The 21,200-nt window shown below is 41.3% G+C and overlaps 1 protein-coding gene across 1 annotated transcript; it reads right to left on the bottom strand.

The window, feature by feature from the left end:
• Positions 1-3,801: 3,801 nt before the first annotated feature.
• Positions 3,802-20,430, bottom strand: LOC146654217 (extracellular calcium-sensing receptor-like). The gene is made up of 7 exons (XM_085380102.1): positions 20,291-20,430; positions 19,801-20,098; positions 18,846-19,640; positions 18,463-18,690; positions 18,174-18,297; positions 12,444-12,800; positions 3,802-4,358 (listed from the first exon to the last, which is right to left on the bottom strand). The coding sequence occupies exons 1-7, from the start codon at positions 20,365-20,367 to the stop codon at positions 3,802-3,804; spliced, it is 2,436 nt and encodes an 811-aa protein (XP_085236228.1). The 5' UTR covers positions 20,368-20,430.
• Between the last annotated feature and the right edge of the window lie 770 nt (positions 20,431-21,200).

The following is a 21,200-nucleotide window of genomic DNA, read 5'->3' as shown; positions in this document are numbered from 1 at the left end:
TAAACAGTTCTTCTGCAGTGGCTCTGGTAGGAACTTGTTTGCAGAAAAGTAATTCCTCCCTCATCCATCAATGAATCTGACATACACAGCAAAATCTCCAGTGTTAAATTAACACTAGAGAGTGTCTATATGGGTCCACACCTCTGAGTGTTAAATACAACACTGTTGAGTGTTAAATTAACACTTTTGACAGTGTTATATGTTTAAAAGTAACCTAGTCAGTTTTGAAGATTAACAATGGCTAACACTGAGTAGTGTTGATTTTCTAACACTGGAATATTTCTAACATTTTGAGTTATTTTCCAGTGTTAGAAAATCAGCACTGCTCAGTGTTAGCCATTGTTAATCTTCAAAACTGACTAGGTTATGAAAACAACTTAGGACTTTTGCCTACCATATGTATAGATACTTTTGCTCATAAAATTGTCATGTTATGGGCATAAAAAGTTCTTAAACACAGGTTTAACCATTTTAGCACACACCTTGGAGATGGTCCCCATAATTTTTCTTCCAGCCCTCCACCTTTGCTTCTAAAGATCTCCATCATGCATGGAGTGTACAAGTCTAGCTCAAAAAAGAATGTAGATAGCAGCGGTACTGTCGATATGGGCAGGAATTCCTTGTCAATCTGAAAAACAGATTAATAATAACAACAACAATACTACTACTACTACTACTAATAATAATAATAATTATAATATTAATAATATGTCAAACATATGAAACTAACCTGATATTGTTGAGGAGGTATAAGAATCTCAGAACACGGGAATGTGGCTTTATTTTTCAACGTATTTCTGGGGAGAGAAATTATTTAATTAAAATAAAATTATTACTCTTGATGAATTTGTGTTAATATCTACATACTGTGAAATGTGAAGACTGTTAGTCAGCCTTAATGCAGAGAGCAGAGAAACTATGACCCGAACAATGATCCACCTAAATCATTCTGAATTCAAAAACTAATTGAAGATATTACAAAAAACAGAAAATACACATGCAATTATTGTGACAGATTTTCTCTTTCTCCTTGTTATTAATTCCGCAAAACACTGGTATAGTTGAATTCAACCCTTCATCTATCCAGTTAATGCGGTTGTTCCCTTACTAAACTCCACTGACAAAAACAGCAATTTTAAGTACAGCATCATAAAAATCACCAAAACTACTTTAGTCAGTCTTACCACTGCTACCAACAATCACCAACTCCGGTTAAGGAGAAAGTAACCCTTCATTCAAGGAGTTATATGCGACGACATTACTCTACGCGGCTTTCCCGCCGACATGACACTCTTCAAAGTTAGCTAACTCCAGAGAAAAAACAGTGCTAACCATGCAGATAACCATGAAACACACCTCATTCAAAGTCAACAGACACAAAAACCGAACTTACCAAAATAGCCTCATCAGTTTTTGCTCTGTTGCAACAATTAGCCACTCCAGTTAAGTTGGAAAGAAAATTCAAATTCACGACTTACATGTGAAAAGTGTTTGGCTCCACACACTCCCTGATATATAAAGCTCCTCTAAGTTACCACTTAGAGGTAAAACATTTAACCAATAGTATTTATCTCTCACACTCCTAACCTAAATAAATATATAAAGAGATATGTGAATAACTTACCTTACTGTCAAGTATACCAAAGGAGTAACTCCACATGCGCTCGTCAACTCTCAACGGACTCTTCCGCATCCGGTGGGCGTAGAGCATGCGCAATGCATGACGCTATCTGAGTCGTTGGTTTGATGGACCTCATTCTCATTGGATTGCCATGAATGAATTTAACTCATCAGAATTTTCTTTGACTCATATTCAACAAAAAAGAATGAATCATTTAATACCCATAAAAATGATTTCTTCATGTAATGTAAACATATTACTGCTTTGCTAATCAAACACATGCCCTAGTTGATTTTTTTGAGTGTGGTTTAAATCTTATCTCTCAGACAGACCGTTCTCCGTTGCTATAGGGGAACACACCTTGGCCTCTGCCCCAATTTACAGTGGTGTGCCTCAGGGGTCTGTGCTCGGTCCAGTTATTTTCTCCTTGTACATGCTGCCGTTGGGATTAATAAAAAAAAAAAAATATATATATATATATAACATCTCCTTCCACTGTTATGCCATTGATATCCAAATTTATTCGCCTTTAATTAATTCTGATGTCTCTGCTTCTTTGCAACCTCTGTTCAGCTGTCTTCATGAGGTACGTCCTCTTAGGTCCTCTTGCTAGCCATCTCTTGCTCACTGTAAGAAACCTCAGAGTGTTCCTGATTAGCTCTTTTAATCTAGAGAACCAGGTCTCCACAGTGGTAAAAAGCAGCTTTTACCAGTTGCGCCAGATATCTCAAGCAAAACCATTCCTTCCTTTAAAGGACCTTGAAAAGCTTATCCACGCATTTATCACGTCCAGACTGGACTACTGTAACTCCCTCTGCTTGGGCCTCCAACACTCTTCTCTTTACCAATTAGTTCAAAATGTAGCTGCATGTCTCTTAACAGATACTAGAACCTATGATCACATCTCTCCAGTTTTAGCCAACTTACATTGGCTCCCTGTTAAATATCATATAGATTTTAAAATTATTTTGTTTACTTTTAAAATTCTAAACAATTTAGCGCCCAGCTAACTATCCAAACTCCTGTATTTGTACAATCCCAATAGAACACTAAGATCTTCCAATCAGATGCTCCTAACGCAACTGAGGTCTTGTCTGAAGTCCAGAGGTGACCGGGCCTTTGCTACCGTAGCACCTAGACTCTGGAATAACCTCCCTGCTCATATTCGTACCTCCAAGTCTATCCAGTTTTTTTTAATTGCATCTGAAAACTTATCTCTTTACTTTGGCTTTTGATTCAAACTAGCAGACTATTATCTGGCTTGTTGTGTTGTCACCTATATTGTTTTTTGCCCTGTTCTTTCTTAACTGTTTTGTTTTAATTGTCTCATTCTATTGCTCTGTCTGACTGTGAAGCACTTTGGTTTTTAATATGTGCTACTATAGAAATAAATTTTGATTGATTGATTGATTGATTGACCTGAATAGAATTAGTAGGTCGTTAGCAAGAGTATAGGACTTTACTCCCTGCGAAAGTGGCCACCCATAACTCTACCCAATTAAATTTAAGTAAATGTAAGTGTTTGTAAAAATGTACTTTTATTGAACCATGTTCATTCACTCATGAGCTGCTGTAAAATGAATCAAATGGTTGAATTGCCACCTCAGCATGCAGTCAAGTTCTATAGTCTTTATTAAAAGCATTTACTGTCAGATGTGAAGAAATGATTAGTTGAGTGACTGACAGGGGATTTTTAAGAATCGCCCCACAGTTCTTCAGCTAAGACACCTGAGTTAGAAAACACAAACACTCCAGTCGTCTTTACTCGCAAGGGCAGTCACAGAGCGCTCGTCCTTGCAGGAGGGCACTCGCACTCTGTCACTGTCTGCGTTCTTTATTTATACAAGCTGGTCACATGTGTGTACAAAGATAACAAAGTTATTCCAAGAACTCAGAGCTGAGGTTCCCCTTTTCTAAGTCTGTATGTTCTTAGAAAAGAGGAAGCTGTTAGTTGCTAAATAAGTTTATCACACAAGAGTTCATGTGAAAAGTCACGTAGACATGTGGATTGCTTAGTGATCAATAAAAAAAACGTACAATTTTCTTCTGACAGTGACTTTATTTAATTACAGTTATTTAAGCTATTTATTATTATTCATTATTATGCAAAGTCCTGCCATGCAAGTGTAATGCAAATATACTTTTTATATAGCATGCCAAAAAAACATTTTTTATATTTCTCAAAATAAATGTGGTGACTTCTTCCCCATCATGTTCTTCTTGGTATTCTTTTCTGGTTTCAGTAAGATGATATAACATTTGGGTATAAAGATGCAAATTAGCAGTCCAAAACTAGATGCAAGTATTGCAAATATTTCTACAGCAACACTGAATTTCCCAGGGGAGCTGACATATGCTGGGATAAATGTAATCCATACTGCACAGAATATTAGCATGCTGAAAGTGATCAATTTGGCTTCATTAAAATTATCAGGCAGTTTCCGAGCTAGAAATGCAAAAATGAAACACAAAATGGCCAGTATTCCAATGTATCCTATCACAGCCCAATACCCTACAGCTGAGCCAAGGGCACACTCTAAGATGATTTTATCTTTGAATTCCTTAAAATTCTGAGATGGGAAAGGAGGTGAAGTTGTTAACCAAATGATGCATATGATAACTTGTATCAGAGTGAAACCCAGAACACAGAGTCTTTGCTGTACATGTCCAAACCACTTTTTAACATTAATACCTGGACCTGTAGCCCTGAAGGCCATTAACACAACCATTGTTTTTCTTTTTTTTTTTTTTTTTTTTTTTTTTTCTAAATGACATCAGAAACAGCAGTATGCGACATTACGTGATGGCAGAGCTTCAGTTCATCCTTTGTCATTTTTTTTTTTTTTTTTTTTTTTTTTTTTTTTTTTTTAATAAATAGGACAGGGGGAATGAATGAGAGAGAGAGGGGGAGAGAAAGAAAGAAAACCAAAGGGGAGAAGAGACGGTGAGAAGGGGGGGGAAGAGAGACAAAAAAAAAAAAAAAAAAAAAAAAAAAAACACTCCTGGGTCACCTGTATGGAGAAAAAAAAACAAACAAACAAACAAACAAACAGAGGAGACAGCAAACAACAAAGAGCAACATAATAATAGAGAAAACAAAGCACCATCACAATAAACTAGCTAGTCATAGATATCAGTATTTACTAAGTAATAAACAATATTGTGCAGCACGCAAGATAGACAACGCACAGTGTGCTTTGAGGCAGCAGCCAAGAAAGCTTTAGTCCGCGTCTGTGAATACCCATGTGTGCATACCTGTGTGGATCAGCATGCTTGCATTCCAAAGGTTTCTCCATGTAATGATCTGCTAGGGAGTGTGGGGGGGCCTCAGCCCCGTCCTCCAGGGTGTGAAGCGGGTATGGAGGAGATCAAAACTCCAGACATCCAGAGGCCCCCAGAACACAAAAGACCATGGAAGACCAACAGAGGGGCAGCCGCGCCACTGTTCCAGTAAGAGCTGAGGAGAGTCCCAGATGAGGGCTCACTCAGCAGCCGCGGAGCAGAAGCCAGGGGGGGTTGCAGTGACGCGCCCGTGAGCTCCGCCGGCCCCCAGCTGCGCCTGAGTGACCGAGCCCTAGGCCGAGAGGCCGGGGGCACCCCACCTCCAAAGGGGGCCCGAGCGAGCCCCAGGCCCCAGGCCCCGACAAGCGGCCGCCAAGGAGTGAGCCGGTGTGTACCCGGACGCCCACCCCCAGACACAAAGAACCACCAACACACCGACACCTGAGGGAGTCCGCCACCGGCAGGGGAAGTGGTGGTGGGTGGAGATAGGCCTCCAAACCTTGGAGGGCCTGAGGTGTCCCCAGAGAGGTGGCGTCTGATACCCAACCTGACATATAGACACAGACATACAGACACACACAGACACAAACATCCATTCCCACCCTCATGCTCTCATATGCACTCACTCCACACTCAACCAACGTGGAGACAGACATAAAGAGACGCTGTACACACAATCACACTCCCCAAGCGTACTCTACAATCCGGGTCTAGGTACCCTTGCCCCTGGAGGGGGGAATTGCACCCAGACCCAGGTGGTGTTACCCTTTTCCCTGCGGTGGGGAGAGGCAGACCACCCCGACTCCGCAGCAGCAGGGAGGCCCCACACCCCAGACCGCAGTCGGACGGCCAACTCCTCCTACTAGCCCTCCCGCTCCAGCAGGCCGCAGAGAATGGGGGTGGGAGAAGACTCCAAACCTCCCTCCACCCGCTCATTGTAGTGTTGATGCATATGTGTTCTAAGGTGCAATTAAAACCCAGGAGGGCATGGAGCTACCTGCCAAGGAGCAGCAGGTAAGCGCATAGTCCCTCCTGCTAACCCTCAATGACTAAGTGTATTTAAAATTGAGAGGTGGGCAACGACGTCAGGGGTGAGGTATACACCCTGATGGTGATTGGACTCCGTGATTGTGCCCACCCCCAAGATCCTATATGTATGTGTAATGAGAGTGTGAATAATGTGAATGTCTAAGATGTGGGATAAAATTGAGGCAGAGGCAGCCAGAAGGGGACAGGGGGGGGGGGGTAGCCTCCTCTGCACCCTGGTGACATACCCCCACTCCAAGGCCCTGCATGTGTGGGTGGTTGTGGAGGAGCGGGAAGAGGGAGGCAGCTGGAGATGGGGAGGGAAGGAAGGGAGGGGCAAGTGACCCCTCCCTGGGGCCAGCTCCCCCGCTGACCCCAGTAGGCACTCCCACCCTCCGCGACCCGCCAGGGAAGGGGGGCCCAGGCCCATCAGACCGGGGCCCAGTGCAGTAGCGCCCCCCGGCTCCACAGAGCCCTGGACAGTCCACCCAACCCCACCACAGAGAAAACTGCACCCACCCCACCAACCACACATCTTCCAGACTACATAAGACGGTAAACGCCCAGGCTGAGATCTTCCTCCACCTCTCCTGTATCTCCCCCTCCTGCAGAGAGTTCCTGAGAGAAGAAAGCTCCTGCCAGATGTGACCATCCCCCCCACCAGTTGAAGAGCCCCCCAGGCGGCTCGATGCACCGGCGGCACCCTGCTCCAGGGCCGGGCCCCCATGCACCCACCCGCCCACAACCCCGGCAACACACCAACCAGGACCCGAGCCCCCGAGGCCCGGCCCGGGCCCCCGCCCAGAGACGGAGCACCCCCAGAACCCCACGCCCATCCCGGACCCACCCAGGGGCAGCCAGGTTGCCAGGTCAGTAACCCACGTCCGTCAGCACAGACCCTCCCCTAGCCCCGCTGCACGCAGCCGCGAGGAAACAGTCACCTGAGAGCCAACAGAGCCCTCAACCGGACGTGACCGCTACCCCGGGTTGAGCCCCCCAAGGAAGATGCCTCCGGGGAACCCCCCGACGCCCTAAGCCTGTCCCTACCCCCTCACCAATCACAACAGTGAAGGCGGGACCAAACTATGACCCCCCACCCCCACTAGGTGATGGAGCTGATAAAAGGGGCCCAGAGCAATTGATCTGATGTGGTGGCAGAGGCTGTGTCAAGACTAATGTAATCTAATAGATAATTTCTATATTGGTTAGAATTAAGATTATTTTTATTTTTCCAGTTCATGAGGACTGTTTTCTTGGCTATGCATAGGGCAGTGAAGATCATATGGGCTATATTCTTTTCTGAAGTGACATTATCTAAGCTGCCCAACAAACACACTAAGGGGGAGGTTGGAATGTTACATTTCAGACATTTTGATAAGTCTTCACATATCTCGCGCCAAAACTTTTGCACTGGTGGACAGAACCAAAGAGCGTGGATGTAATTGTCTGGTGTATTGCCTTGACAGTGTGAGCAGTTGTTGGAAGATGTAAAGCCCATCTTGAACATCCGATGACCTGTATAGTGCACTCTATGAAGTATTTTGTATTGTATTAATTGCAGACTGGGATTTTTAATTAATTTAAAAGTTCTTAAGCAAATCTGAGACCAGAAGTTTTGGTCTAGGTTGACTGATAAATCTGCTTCCCACTTTGCAGTAGGAAGGGATATTGATTCATCTAATTTAGAAAGTGTTCTGTATATTTTAGATAATAATTTGGGGGATTTAAGAGTAAGAAAATGTGCCGCACTTAGTGGTGTTTGTAATTCAACTTGACTGAGGTTAAATTTCTTTTTTACTATGGATTTAATTTGTTGATATTCTAAAAACCTTGTCTTGTTGATCCCATATTGTTCAACTAGTCTGTCAAATGGAATAAATTCTGTTCCCTCTAATATATGTTCTAAGTATTTAATTCCTTTACAACTCCATTCTGGGAAATTAATCATATTATTGTTTTGTAATATGTCAGGGTTATTCCAGATAGGTGTACGTTTGCATGGGATTAATGAAGACTCCGTTATTTTTAGAAACTCCCACCATGCTGTTAGAGAAAAGCTGATGTTGATACTTTTAAAGCATTCATGTCTTTTGATGTTTGAGCTAATAAATGGTAGGTCTGAAATCTCTAGATCCTTGCATAGTGCCTGTTCAACATCTAGCCAGGGCTCAACTAAGAAGGTATGTTTTAACCATTCTGAGATGAACTGAAGCCTGTTGGCTAAGAAGTATTGGTGAAAATTAGGCAGATCTAATCCTCCTCTATCCTTGGTTCTTTGTAGCGTTTTTAAGCTAATACGCGGGGGTTTATCTTTCCAAAGGAATTTGGAAATATATGAATCCAGAGATCTGAACCAATCTTGTGAAGGTTTGTTAGGGATCATCAAAAATAAGTAATTTATTTTTGGCAAGATCATCATTTTTATAGTGGCGACCCTTCCCATGAGTGATATGGGTAAAGATTTCCATCTAGTCAGATCGCCTTCTACTTTCTTTAGAAGTGGGATGTGGTTTAGTTTAGTTAAGTCTGAAAGCTTAGGAGAGATATTAATACCTAAATATTTAATGTTTCCGGATTGCAGTGGGGCAGAGGAAGAATTATGGAAGGAGCAGTTAATGGGGAGAACTGTAGATTTTGGCCAGTTAATTGAATAATCTGAAACTCTTGAAAACCAGTTTATTAAAGTAATTACCTCAGAGAGGTTGGTTTGTGTGTTTTGCAGAAAAAGCAACACATCATCCGCATAGAGACTGATTTTATGTTCTATGTTCTTACATTTTATGCCCTTAATTGTTGTAGCCTGTCTAAATGCTGCTGCTAGAGGTTCGATAAAAATTGCAAAAAGTGAAGGGGAGAGTGGGCATCCCTGTCTGGTGCCCCTCAGGAGACAGAAGCTGGAGAATGTCTGGTCATTTGTTCTGATACGAGCCGTTGGGGAATTGTATAATATTCTTATCCAGTTTATGAAAGAGTTTCCAAAACCAAATTTGTGTAAAGTTGCGAATAAAAATTTCCAATTAACTCTGTCAAATGCTTTTTCTGCATCTAGAGATAATATTATGGCTTCGATGTTTTTATCGTATGAGTAGTCTATTAAATTAAGTAATCTACGAGTGTTTGTTGAGGAGTGCCGACCTTTTATGAAACCAGTTTGGTCAGGATGAATTAAGAGGGGGGTCATTTTCTCTAATCTCTTTGAGAGAGCTTTGCAGATTATTTTAAGGTCTACATTTAAAAGAGAAATTGGACGATAGCTTGAGGGAAATAAAGGGTCTTTGCCTGGTTTTAGCAGGAGACTAATGTTGGCAGAATTCATATTTGGTGGTAGTCTGCCCTTTTCCTCGATTTCCTGCAACATGCTGTGGAATACTGGTGCCAAAATTGTCCAGAATTCTTTGTAGAATTCTGCAGGGAAGCCGTCTGGACCTGGAGCCTTATTATTGGGCATACTTATCAGGGCTTCCTGGAGTTCACTTGGCGTCAGTGGCGAATCCAATTCCATTGCTTGACTGTCTAGTAATTTTGGAAGAGTTACGTTGTCAAGAAACAGATCAATTTCATTTTTAGATGGGTTTATTTGTGGTGAGTATAAAGTTTCATAGAAATCCCTAAAAATGTTGTTTATTCTTCCAGGATCATATATTGTGTTCCCCGATAAATCTTTAGCAGCACATATAGTTGTTTTTTCTTTATTTATTTTTAGCTGGTTAGCTAGAAATCGACCTGATTTGTTACTGTGTTCAAAATTCTGCAAGCGAAGTCTTTGTATAAGGAATTGTGTTTTTTTATTAATAGTTTCATTTAATTCTAGTTTTGTTTTGCATATTTTGTTCAATGTTTCCTGATCTTGGTGGGACGCGTAGGCTTCTTCTAGTGATTTGATGTTTTTTTCTAATTCCTGAATATTTTTGTTTTCTTCTTTTTTTTTGTGTGATGAGAAAGAAATTATTTTACCTCTCATCACAGCTTTCCCTGCTTCCCATAGAACAGAAGCAGATATTCCGGGAGTGTCATTAAAGTCTAAATATGAAGTCCATTCCTTTTTAAAGTATTTAATAAAGTCTTCATCTTTAAGTAGTGATATATTAAATCTCCAGTTTTTACTTGGCGTAGTATTATTCTTGTGCATTAGTGTTAAAGATACAGGAGCATGATCGCTGACAGCTATAGGGTGAATCTCAGTGTCTGAAATGTCACACAGCAGTGAGCTGCTGACCAAAAAATAATCCAGACGAGAGTAAGAGTGATGAACATGCGAGAAAAAAGTATATTCCTTACTGGTGGGGTGAAGAGAGCGCCATGCATCGCAAAGACCAAAGTCGTTCATATACTGTTTGATTATATTTGTGGACTGCCAATTACGCTGAGTTCCTGTTGTGTTGAGCCTATCCATTTCTTCATTTAGTCCAAGGTTGAGGTCACCGCCAAGAATGAGTGTGCAATCAAGGTGTTCAGAGAGTGCACTAAAAAAACCGTGGAAGAATGAGGGTTCATCAACATTTGGACCATATATACTAACAATACATAGTTTTTTGTTCAATATTGATAGTTTAATAATTAGAAATCTACCCTCTGGATCTATAACTGTATCGAGTACTGTAAAATTAACATTTTTATGTATTAAAATTGCTACTCCCCGTTGTCTAGAATTATAACCGGCTGCAAACACGTTAGGAAACTCAGGTGTTTTAAGTTCATTTAAACCTGTGACAGGTTTGTGAGTTTCTTGTAATAAAACAACATCTGCCTGTAGTTTTTTAAGCTGGTTAAATATTTTTAACCTCTTTCCTCTGGTGCCAGCTCCATTTACATTCCATGTGACAAACCTCAGCATGCCCTTAATTGTGCGTGTATGTTTAATGATGTATGCTGGGTGTTTCGTTTAGACAGGTGGAGAGAATATGGAAACATCCCTTGTTTGTAAATAGAAAGAGAAAAAGAAGTGTGATGAGAGACTCCATAAGTCTGACTATGTGTGTGAATATTCACTAATATGAACAAGCGTGGCTTGCTTATGTGTCCTGCAAGTCTGTGCGTGCTGTGAGGCTGTTGTGAATGTGCTGCCGTTGACCTGATGTGTTTGCGTGATCGTGTTGTGAAAATATGTAGAAATAGAGGGTGTTGTTTGTAGGTGAGTGGGGAAGTAGGTGATCACAGCAGTGAAAGACAAGAGAAAGAAAGAAACCACATGAACTGTGAGCGACAACAAAAAAAAAGAGACGAAACGGAAACATTCCAATTAAAGCAATGACGGAGGGTGACGGTGTTATATCTGCTATGACATCCTACTGATATTACTAGGTTAAACACATTTTAAAGGAGAAAGTGTGAATGAATAAGAAAAGAGTGTAGCGGGTTCTTATCTGGAGTGCAGTCAGTATAACCACGGTGTGGTGCCGGGGTCGCGGTACAGCTGTCCGTCCACGTAGAGCCGGTCCACGGCGATGACAGCACGGGAGCCTTTCTGGATAAAGCTACGTCGAACTGGGAACAGGACCTTGCGTCGTTCCAGGATCTCTTTGGGGAACTGGTCGTTCACGCTGAAGTCCGTTCCTTTCAGCTCTCTGCCGCGACTCTTCACCTGTTCCTTTTGTTTGAATTGGCTGAATTTGGCCACAATAGGCCGTGGTCTCCCGGTCCGCGACCGCGCGCCCCCCAAGCGATGTACTCTATCGAAGTCGATGTTCTTTACGGTGTCCTCCGGCAGCTTCAGGTGGATTTTAATGAAGTTTTTCACCGTTGCCTCTGCGTCCTCTCCGGCAGTTTCTGGAATACCAGAAAACACAAGATTATCTCTCATGCTACGGGCTTGTAGATCGATAACGGACTCTTTTATTTTTTTATTTTCAATGTTTAGCTGGGTCACGTTATCGGTGAGAGATTTAACCGATTCCCGTAGCGTGGCATTTTCAGCGGCAAGCGTTTCCACCTGCCGCTGGCTGAATTCCAGGGATTCTCTCAGAGATTTAAATTCCCGGTGTAAGATCTCCACCAGGGACAGCCTCGCATCGAAACTGGACAATCGCTTGTCGATGGACTCCAGGATTTCTGCGATGTCTTTGCCGGCAGGCGATGTTGTACCGGGGGAGTCTGCCTGGCGACTTCTCTTCGATGACGGCGTCTCGATTTTGGCCGGGGAAGATGCACTCTGGGCCTTATGCATTACTAAATCTTGAAAACAGCGGTCGATGTAATCTTGGAGAGCGTCTAAACTCTCCCCGTTGTCCTCCAGGGTGTTAGAGATGATAAAATAGATGTTGTTAGTTATATGACAATTGATTAGTATATTTGGTAATACTGAAGCTTGGAAAACCTTTATTAAACTCTATGCTACCATTTGCTTTTTCTCCGCCAAAATCTCCGGCGTCTGACGTCACCTACAACATCACTTCCGTCACTTACCTCTCACTTCCGTCACTTACCTCCGTGCTCTCTCGCAATATTGGATTGTTAAGCCTCCATATTGGATTGTTAAGCCTCCATGTGGTCCCACATGTTTCCACTATTGTTTTTCCCAGAAGACAAGAGATACAGAGGACAAAGGTGATGCCAAATGCTGTGTGTCGCAGCATACAAGACCAGTCAGATGGCTTACCAATGAAGGTCAGAGAACACAGGAAGCACAGAATTAACGAGAAGAGCAGCAGGAAACTCAGCTCAGAATTGTTTGCTCTGACAATGGAAGTTTTCCTATATTTGAAGAAAATGAGTATCACACTAGCAGTCATGCATGTCCCAAATAAAGATGCTGCAGTGAGCAGTGCTCCCATAATTTCTTCATATGACAAAAACACTGCTTCCTTCTTTATACAGGCATCTCGTCTTTCATTTGACCAAAACTCAGGGAGACATCTCACACAGGTGGCAGAATCTGAAAATTTTATATTGAAGCAGATTTTACAGTTGTTGAGTAAAGTTATTTCTGTAACTGCTCCAAGGAAGAAATGTGTATACAAAGATTTCTGAAGACATGCACGTGCTTTCTCTCTTACAAGCAGTATTTACTGTGAAAAAGGTTTGACATTCAAGCTGATGGTAAAAGGCATACTGCACTGATCACAACAGCAAAATTTTGGCATCAAGAAACCAGTCCCGAACTGGCCTTTCTGCAGGCCATAACTTTCAATATTTTTAAAGAATTTGGCACATAATTAAAATAAAAACTTGACAAGACCCACTCTGATGAGCAGCTAGAATCCTGTATCAGACAAGAATAGGACAATATTCTTCTTTCAGACATTTACACAGAAAAATGAGCAAACAAACAACGACAACAGCAAAAACAAAAACAAAAAAAAACTGGAAATAATAATCAAAATATTGCTTTATGAGATGTGCAAATAAATGCATTCTGCTTTTCTGTATATTTTAGGCCGGGGTGGCCAGGGTGCGGCTCTTTGCCTGGTTTAATGCAGCTCTTACATACATATCAAAGTTTGTGTTTGTGTTTTGAAGTTTTTTAAGTGTGCCTATGCCAAGAGGCACACTTATTACTATTCGTCGGATTTATTATTCTTATTATTATTTTCCTACAGTTTTGACACAAGGGTTACATATGTTATATCATTTTGTGCGGCTGGGTCTGGACTAGTATGCTATGACTTTTGGTGCTTATGACTTTTATAGTTTTTTAAATATTTAGATTTTAGTGCAAATTTTGGCCCATTTGTAGGCCCATGAGAAAGATTCAACTTTTGGCCCCCTAGAAACAGATTTCAAACTTAATTTGTGGTGTGTTGGCTCTCTCTAGTGGTATGTCGGGAGTGGTATGGCCTGTCTACCCGTATTTGGATTACCGTAATGACGACAATATCAATGGCGCGCACAGCGTCGCTGCTTTCAGGAACCATTTGAATTTTTAAGGTTGCGCGAACCATTGAATAGTTACGGTAACCGCAAGGGTGAATGCTTGGTGGAACACTCCATATCCCACAATTCATAGCACACCTCTACCGACTCAAACAATGGCGGCCACCACTTCGTTTAATATATTGCTTTTATTACTGTTTCTAGGTCACAAAATAAACTTTTAAGATATTTTCAGGCGAGAATGTAGGTGTGTAAACGTCAAATATCTGCTCGTTTGTCAAAACATATTAGGAACAGTGCTCTTACGATATTGCTGCTAGCACGGCTAGCTAGCTAGCATGGCTAGCGTCTCTTCGCTAAAAAGCACCCGGGCTTGGCTTACAGTGAGGCGGCTGACACTCGTTTCACCACCCGATCACTCGCCAAGAGACTGTTTCTCAGCTGGACTTACAGTATTTTTCGTTTATATGGGCCGATAATTCATTTATTCATTTTAGTAACGGTATAAACAGTGAAAGGTGGTTGTCCAGATGCTGGTCGATGTGGGAAAAATAACTGAGTTTTTGGTGGTGGCTAACGCAGAGCTCCAACAAAGGGCAGCTAGCCCTGACAGAAAGGACATGCGGGAAAAGAGACATGCGAGGCGACCGCCGATCGACCGGTGGTGGCTAACGCGGAGCTCAATCATGAATAAGGGAAACCAAAGGCAGGAGCGTGAGGTGAACTGAATTTCAGGTAAGAAGTTATGAACTGCACTCTATCTGGGTCAGATATAAACCGAGTTTAGGTGTAGTTTATTTTTGTTGTGCTGACAGTTACAATAACTCGTACTGCGTGCTAGCTAGCACGACGGAGTTTCTATACAGCTGTGTGCGTGCTAAGTTACTGATGTTGAACTTTATGACAACCTTTCCTGTCATTCTCTCGCCTGTTGAAACTTCAATCATGAAACTGATCAATGATCGGCTTTTCTCTCGTTTGTTTATTGCGCTAAACAACAGCAGCTGCACGTTTAAGCTTGATCAGCTGTTGTTAGAATTCATTTGATTTTAGTTTCTAGTATCAGCTGATGTTTGCTGGAGCCACAGCTGTAAAAAAGGGCTGGTCGAAACCAGGAGATGTCCTTACTGAATCATCAGAGCTGAACTGGTGATGGAGAAACAGGTTTACAGGTACCTTTTAGGTGACATGAATGAGTTGAAGGGAAGTTATGAACTGTTTCTGAGAGACAAATAACACCAAGCTCCTTTTTTTGTGTAGCTGACAGCTGGTAACTGTGCAGGGGCGGATCTAGCAAAGCTTTTGGCAGGGGGCCAGGTAGGGCATTAACAGGGAAAGGGGGACACAAAGATATACTTTTCTTTCTTGCTCTCATATAAAATATTTAGCTTTTATTAAATAGTTATCTGAATCTTACAACCAACGTTTGTATAATAATACACAAGATTGGCTGTAGACCATTGTTAATCATTCAGAACACTGTGTAAAAATAACAAAAAACAAAAAGTGAATGCAAAAGTGCATAAATATTTATTTTACGTGTTTGATGTGTGTGGCAGGCCGTGGTCTACAGTGCCGCTGCAGGGGAGGTGGACCCACCTCAGCGGCATCTGCAATCACGCCTCTCAGGCGTGTAAAGTCTGTGCTCTCTCGACTGTTTTTTTTTTTTTGGTGTGTGTCGGGCTGTGAGTTGAAAAGCTACAGCCGGCTGTTTGGGTACACCAACCATGTGTGAAAAGTGGTCCATAACGTAATGCTTCAAAGCGTGTTCATGCAAACATTGTCGGGTCTGCCGTGGTACAATGGGACTTCTGCTCATTAACCTCTGTGCACAGCGTCTGCAAATCGGGGCTGTACGAAGTCACCTCATCTTTACACAAAACTGTAAGCTGTCATCTGTGAGGCGCGAGTGGTGTTTTTTTTTTTACCATAGTTCATGGTGGAGAATGGCTGCTCTGCTGAGTTTTGCTCTCTGTAGCCGTATGAATGGCAAACTACACTGATTATCGGCGGCATAGGCACACTTTAAATTTCTTCTGAAATTTTCGCTTTCTAGTTTGTTGTTATTGGTTTTTTAAAATGTGCGCATTCGCTTTGCTTGAGTTCAATATGGTATTTTCATCGAATGCGCATGTGTGTGAGATGAAAATACCGCAAAGTTTTCCAGTAGGGGCAAGTTCACTCTCAAAATGGCAGGGGAAAAATGCACAGCTAAACAAAAATATGCTGGATTGGAACATTGCACGGGCTAAAAAGCCATACAATGAAGGGGAGTTTGTTAAAAAAAATGCCTCAGTGACGTTGTCTAAGGAGCTTGGAAAGAAAAGTGTCTGGACTTCTTTAAGTTGCTTGAAGACCTTTCACCTCTCATCCGAGAAGCTTCTGCAGTTCTTCAAGAAGGTTCAAGAAGCTTCTCGGATGAGAGGTGAAACGTCTTCAAGCAACTTAAAGAAGTCCAGATGCTTTTCTTTCCAAGCTCCTTAGACTACAACGACCTGGATGACTGAGAACCTTCACAGACTCAGTGACGTTGTTGGAATCTTTTCTCCTGAAAACGACAAAAGTAAAACGCATGGTATCGTCGGACGTCCAACTGTCCCGCCACACTGTTAACACAGAATATCAGACATTAACACAGCTATTGAATTACAGTTGCACTCTGACCTTCAAGCATGTGAGTATTTTAGTGTCGCATTGGATGAGAGTTGTGATATACAAGACAAGACTCAGTTGGCAATATTTGCACGGTCTGTGTCAAACGATTGTGTGATCAAAGAAGAACTCCTTGATATTGTGCCATTAAAAGAGAGAACCCATAGATGTGAAAGAAACCATGATGGCTGCATTTGAAAAATCGAATCTGCCTATAACGAAACTAACTGCAATAACCACAGATGGAGCACCAGCCATGATGGGATCTGTGAACGTGCTCATGGGGTTGTGCAAGCTGACCAAACATTTCCTGAGTTTTGGAAGCAACTCGTGTCTAAATCATTGAATTTAGATAACGTCATGAAGCCTTTGATGGAAATCGCCAACTACATCCGCACACATGCGCTTAACCATAGCGAAATTCAACAATGTCATCGCTGAGCTGGACCAAGGGCTTCCAGGTGACCTGCCACTCCACTGCACTGTGAGGTAGCTGTCAAAAGGCCAGGTACTCTCTCACTTCTTTGAGCTTTTGGAATCCCTGAAACTGTTTATGGAAGAGAAGGACAAGGACTATCCCGAGCTCTCAGACATCAAGTGTATTATGGATCTGGCATTTTTGGTCGACAAGCTGTGTCACTTGGATAGACTGAACCTGACCCTGCAGGGTAAGTTAGAAAATGCTGCCTGACCTAGTGGAAAGTGTGTTTGCGTTTGTCAACAAACTGAAGCTGTTAAAGGCACATATTCAAAAGGTAGATTTATCGCATTTTCCCACTCTGCTAAAAGCCAGCGGTTAAGTCGCCAGCACCACCCTGAGTAAGGAAAGAGACAGATATGCAGTGCTGGTTGAAAACTTGCACAAAAGCTTTGTGACCCTGTTCCATGATCTACAATTGAAAAGGCCACAGATTGCATTCATTGTCGACCCATTTAATGCAGAGACAGACTGTTTGAAAGTCCCGCTGGTCACAGATGAAGCTGCGGCTGAGTTGGAGATGATCGATCTTTATAAGGAGGACCAATTGAAACCTGCTTTAAGGGAAGGGACCCTTGAGTTCTGGAAAGGTGTGCCAATGGAAAAATACCGCAATGTCAAACGGGCTGCGCTTAAGATACTGTCAATGTTTGGTTCAACATACGTCTGCAAGTCTGTGTTTTCTACCCTAAAACATGTGAAATCAAAGCATCGATCTGTTCTGACTGACACTCATTGCTTCGAGTGGTAACAACGGAATACAAGCCAGATTTGAAGAGGATTGTTCAAGGCAAGGAATGCCAGAAGTCCCACAAAACAACATGCATTGTAAAAGAAAAATGCTATTGTAGATTATTATATTTTTGTTTGTGGACTTAGAGTTTGTGTGTGAGAGACAGTGCACACAATATTCATTGTTGAAAATGACTGGCCTGTGGTTTTAGTACTGTAGGAGTCCATTCCTGTCATTATCATGTTGGTGTGTGACATTTACAATAAATCTGGCTGAGCAGAGGTGTGTGTGTGAGTGTGTGTGAGAGAGAGAGGGAGGAAGGGATGGGTGATGTTCATGTGTGCCCATGTGTATGATGTGGCTCTTTGCGGTAACACAATAAAAAAAAGAGTGGCTCTTGGTCTCTGACTGGTTGGCCACCCCTGCTTTAGACAATGTTTTGGATTTATAAATTTTGTAGGAAACAATTCATCAAAATTATTAAATAATTCTTCAGAGGAATTAGTCCATATTTTTGGATGGCATGTGAAATTTTTGCTATGTGCGAAACTTAAAAAAAAAAGAGATCTAACCTGTAACATTGCTGATTTCTCCCTCTGCACATTGTATACAGTCATAGCAGCAAACAGGCCTTCCTTTCTGGAGAACCTTGCGTGTTCCTGGCGGACATTTCTCGCTGCAAACTGACACAGGGACCTGCATGAATAATTACATAAAACTTTATATAAAATATGAAAAACACTGCATGGTGTCATCTTTCCAACATGTAGCAATAAGCAAAAAACATAGCGTGAAACTATATAAAAATATGTATAAAATATGTACAGTTATAATATAATTTTTGAATATTTTATAGCTTACCAGCTTTGAGTTTCTTGCCCAAATTAAAGACTTGTTTTGGAAATTTAGCTTTTTTTCTGGAGCTAATGATATATCATAAAGACCAACTGTCACAAACTCCACAACGCCGTTTTCTTTTGGCTGCCAGTTTATAATTTCATACTTTGCTGCTGGATCTCCATTCTCATCAAAGTAAACCTCATCCCCTTCCTTAGTTGTGAAGTGACTCTTTCGTATGTGTTGTAAAATCTAAGAAATATGTCATAACTCAGTATATTGCATGACTGAGATCTTGCACACCCATTGACTTGCGAATATAAGACATTAGCTCTTTTCTTAAAATCATTTTTCTTTCTAATTGAACTTAATGTGTTAACAATAGTATTAGTTGGTTTTAAGCTCACCGTGAATGGATCTAGCTGGACTTTGTTGCTACATGCTTTATTACAGCTGACAATGTTGTGAAGGGCATGGGCCACAGCATACACTCCTTTATAGACATTGTTAAAGATAGGCATGAGAGACATATCAGTGAAGCTGTTTTGAACTCCGTTCAGATCTTCATGTCCAGTACACTCTCTCTGAATGTTTGCTGATGACGTTGACTGCCTAAACTTACAGTTAAATAATGTCTCCCAGAACTCAGTAAATAGTTCATTGTTAGATGAATTGAGTGACTTCACATCCAGTATGAACTCTCTCAGGCCAGTGACATGTGCTTTGGGAATGGAAAGGCCTATGGCACCATTCAGTATGTGATGTATATCCATTTTTGCTGTTTGCGAATCAAATATCCAAGACTCACTGCCTACCCACTGATACCCAGACAAGTTATGGTATGAAAACTCATGTATCAGAACATCCATCTCCTTGTGTGACAGAAAGGCAATGATCACCTTGGAGGTTGAAGCCTTTATAGTGCGAATTATTTCTCTTATTTTGTCAGATGGATCTGTTCTAAAAAAAGATACAGAATACTCCAGACAGATGCCCAGGCGCTGTGCAGTTTCTGTAAATGTGGCCATGCCATTATTTCCATAATCATTATTAGTTCTGATAGCTCCAACCCAAGTCCATCCAAAATGCTTGACCAAATGGGCCAGGGCTCTGCTCTGGTAGTAGTCACTGGGTATTGTTCTGAGGAAGGATGGGTACTTGGTTTTGTCACTGAGACAAGCACATGTGGCAAAGTGGCTGATCTAGAATTAAACATAAAGAACTTATATTTGAAAAAGACACAGAATGAGAGAAGATTAAGATGTTAAAAATAAGACAAACACTTAATTAAATTTGCTCAGAGGAGTTGGGAAAATGATTTAGTTACATTATTTCATTTTATAAAATATCAGTTCTACTCACTACTGGTACATAAAATGGTCCAATAACAGTGGCTATTGCTATGGTTGGAGAGGAAGAGGTCTCTCCCATTATGGCCTGTACGTGTGCAGGTCTGGTACATGATGCCTTGGAGGGTACAGACACAATTTCATTACCATTAGCCAAAGCCAGTGTAAGGCCTACACTTCGGGCAACATTGCCACAAGAATTAAAGATTTTATAGCCCAGAGTGACTCCCGGCAGTAGGTCTGTACTGTTATTAATCTCCTCAATGGCAAAAAGCATAGCTTGGGCAAACTGCAAATCTCTGAAATTTAAACTTAATTGAGACAATTATTAATAATTCATAAAATAGAGAGAAAAAGTATTTCAAACAAAACCATTTAATGTCAATGATTTATATAACTGAAACCAAACATACATAATACAAAATATTTATCAAGTTTTATTTGTATCAAATGACTTCTAGGAGATTCCTTTAATCTAAATGCATTTCGTTGATGAGACTTACCTGGTGCATTGAAGTGGCAGTGGTTTGTGCGTGTAGGTATCCTTTCTGTCTTTCCAGCTGGTGTGAAACGAAAACATACCCCCCAATATAATATCCCCATCCTTACATAGCAGTGGGTTCCCAGGATCTCCTCTCTGCCTGCACACTGGCTCCTCAGCATGAGAGACAGATGCCACTAACAGCAGTTGCAGCAGTGCCCATCCCTGCTCTGGCCATACCTGTGTTGATGTCATTTTTCAGCTAAATCAATTAGTGGCACTGAAAATGAAATTTACAGTGGTATTTATACCTTTTGGTGAAACATAAGAAATGATAGAAGAGTGGCAGTTCATTCTCAGTAGACCTACAAGGTTGGGCAAAAGGAGGGACATGCCCTAATTTTCAATTTAATGTAGGTTAAAGTGTGTAAAATAAATAGATAAATAAGATAAGATAAGAACTTTATTTATCCCGAGGGAAATTATTTTGTCATACACATGCTCAATGCAGCAAGAGAGACAGAGGAACAGTAATAAGATATACAATATGTACAATAGAATACAAGTAAATACATACATATACAATACAATAAATACATACATACACTTTAGCCATGCCCATTTAAATATGAAGTCACAGTGTAAAATAGAACTCCCTACAAATACATATGCTTTGCAAATTATTTTTCCCATGGGAAATTTGCAGTGATTTCTTCTTCTATGGCAATAAAGGTCATATATTTACCATAAATTCTAGACTACAGAGTGCACCTGATTAAAAGCCACATGCTCTAATTTTAGAAAGGAAATCTATTTTGTACTTATCGGTAACACACAAGTTATGTTGCTTATGTTTTTTTTACTGAACAGTGAATGAACAACATTCCAATATTTTCTAACGACCGGTAAAAATATATACCGTATACATACGA

Source organism: Rhamphochromis longiceps, linkage group LG14, assembly GCF_057381845.1.
Source record: "Rhamphochromis longiceps isolate RC_006_pf linkage group LG14, R_longiceps_female_GT1.1, whole genome shotgun sequence".
NCBI classification, from domain to species: domain Eukaryota; kingdom Metazoa; phylum Chordata; class Actinopteri; order Cichliformes; family Cichlidae; genus Rhamphochromis; species Rhamphochromis longiceps.
This window is presented reverse-complemented; position numbering and strand designations above follow the sequence as displayed.

Coding starts and splice junctions, on each gene's coding strand:
- LOC146654217 (XM_085380102.1), bottom strand. CDS start 20,367: ATGTTTTCGTTTCACACCAGCTGGAAAGACAGAAAGGATACCTACACG. Junction 12,801..18,173: donor AGAAATCAGCAATGTTACAG/GTTAGATCTCTT, acceptor TAAAATTTTCAG/ATTCTGCCACCTGTGTGAGA. Junction 4,359..12,443: donor CTGTATCTCTTGTCTTCTGG/GAAAAACAATAG, acceptor AAAAAAAAAAAA/GAAAAACAATGGTTGTGTTA.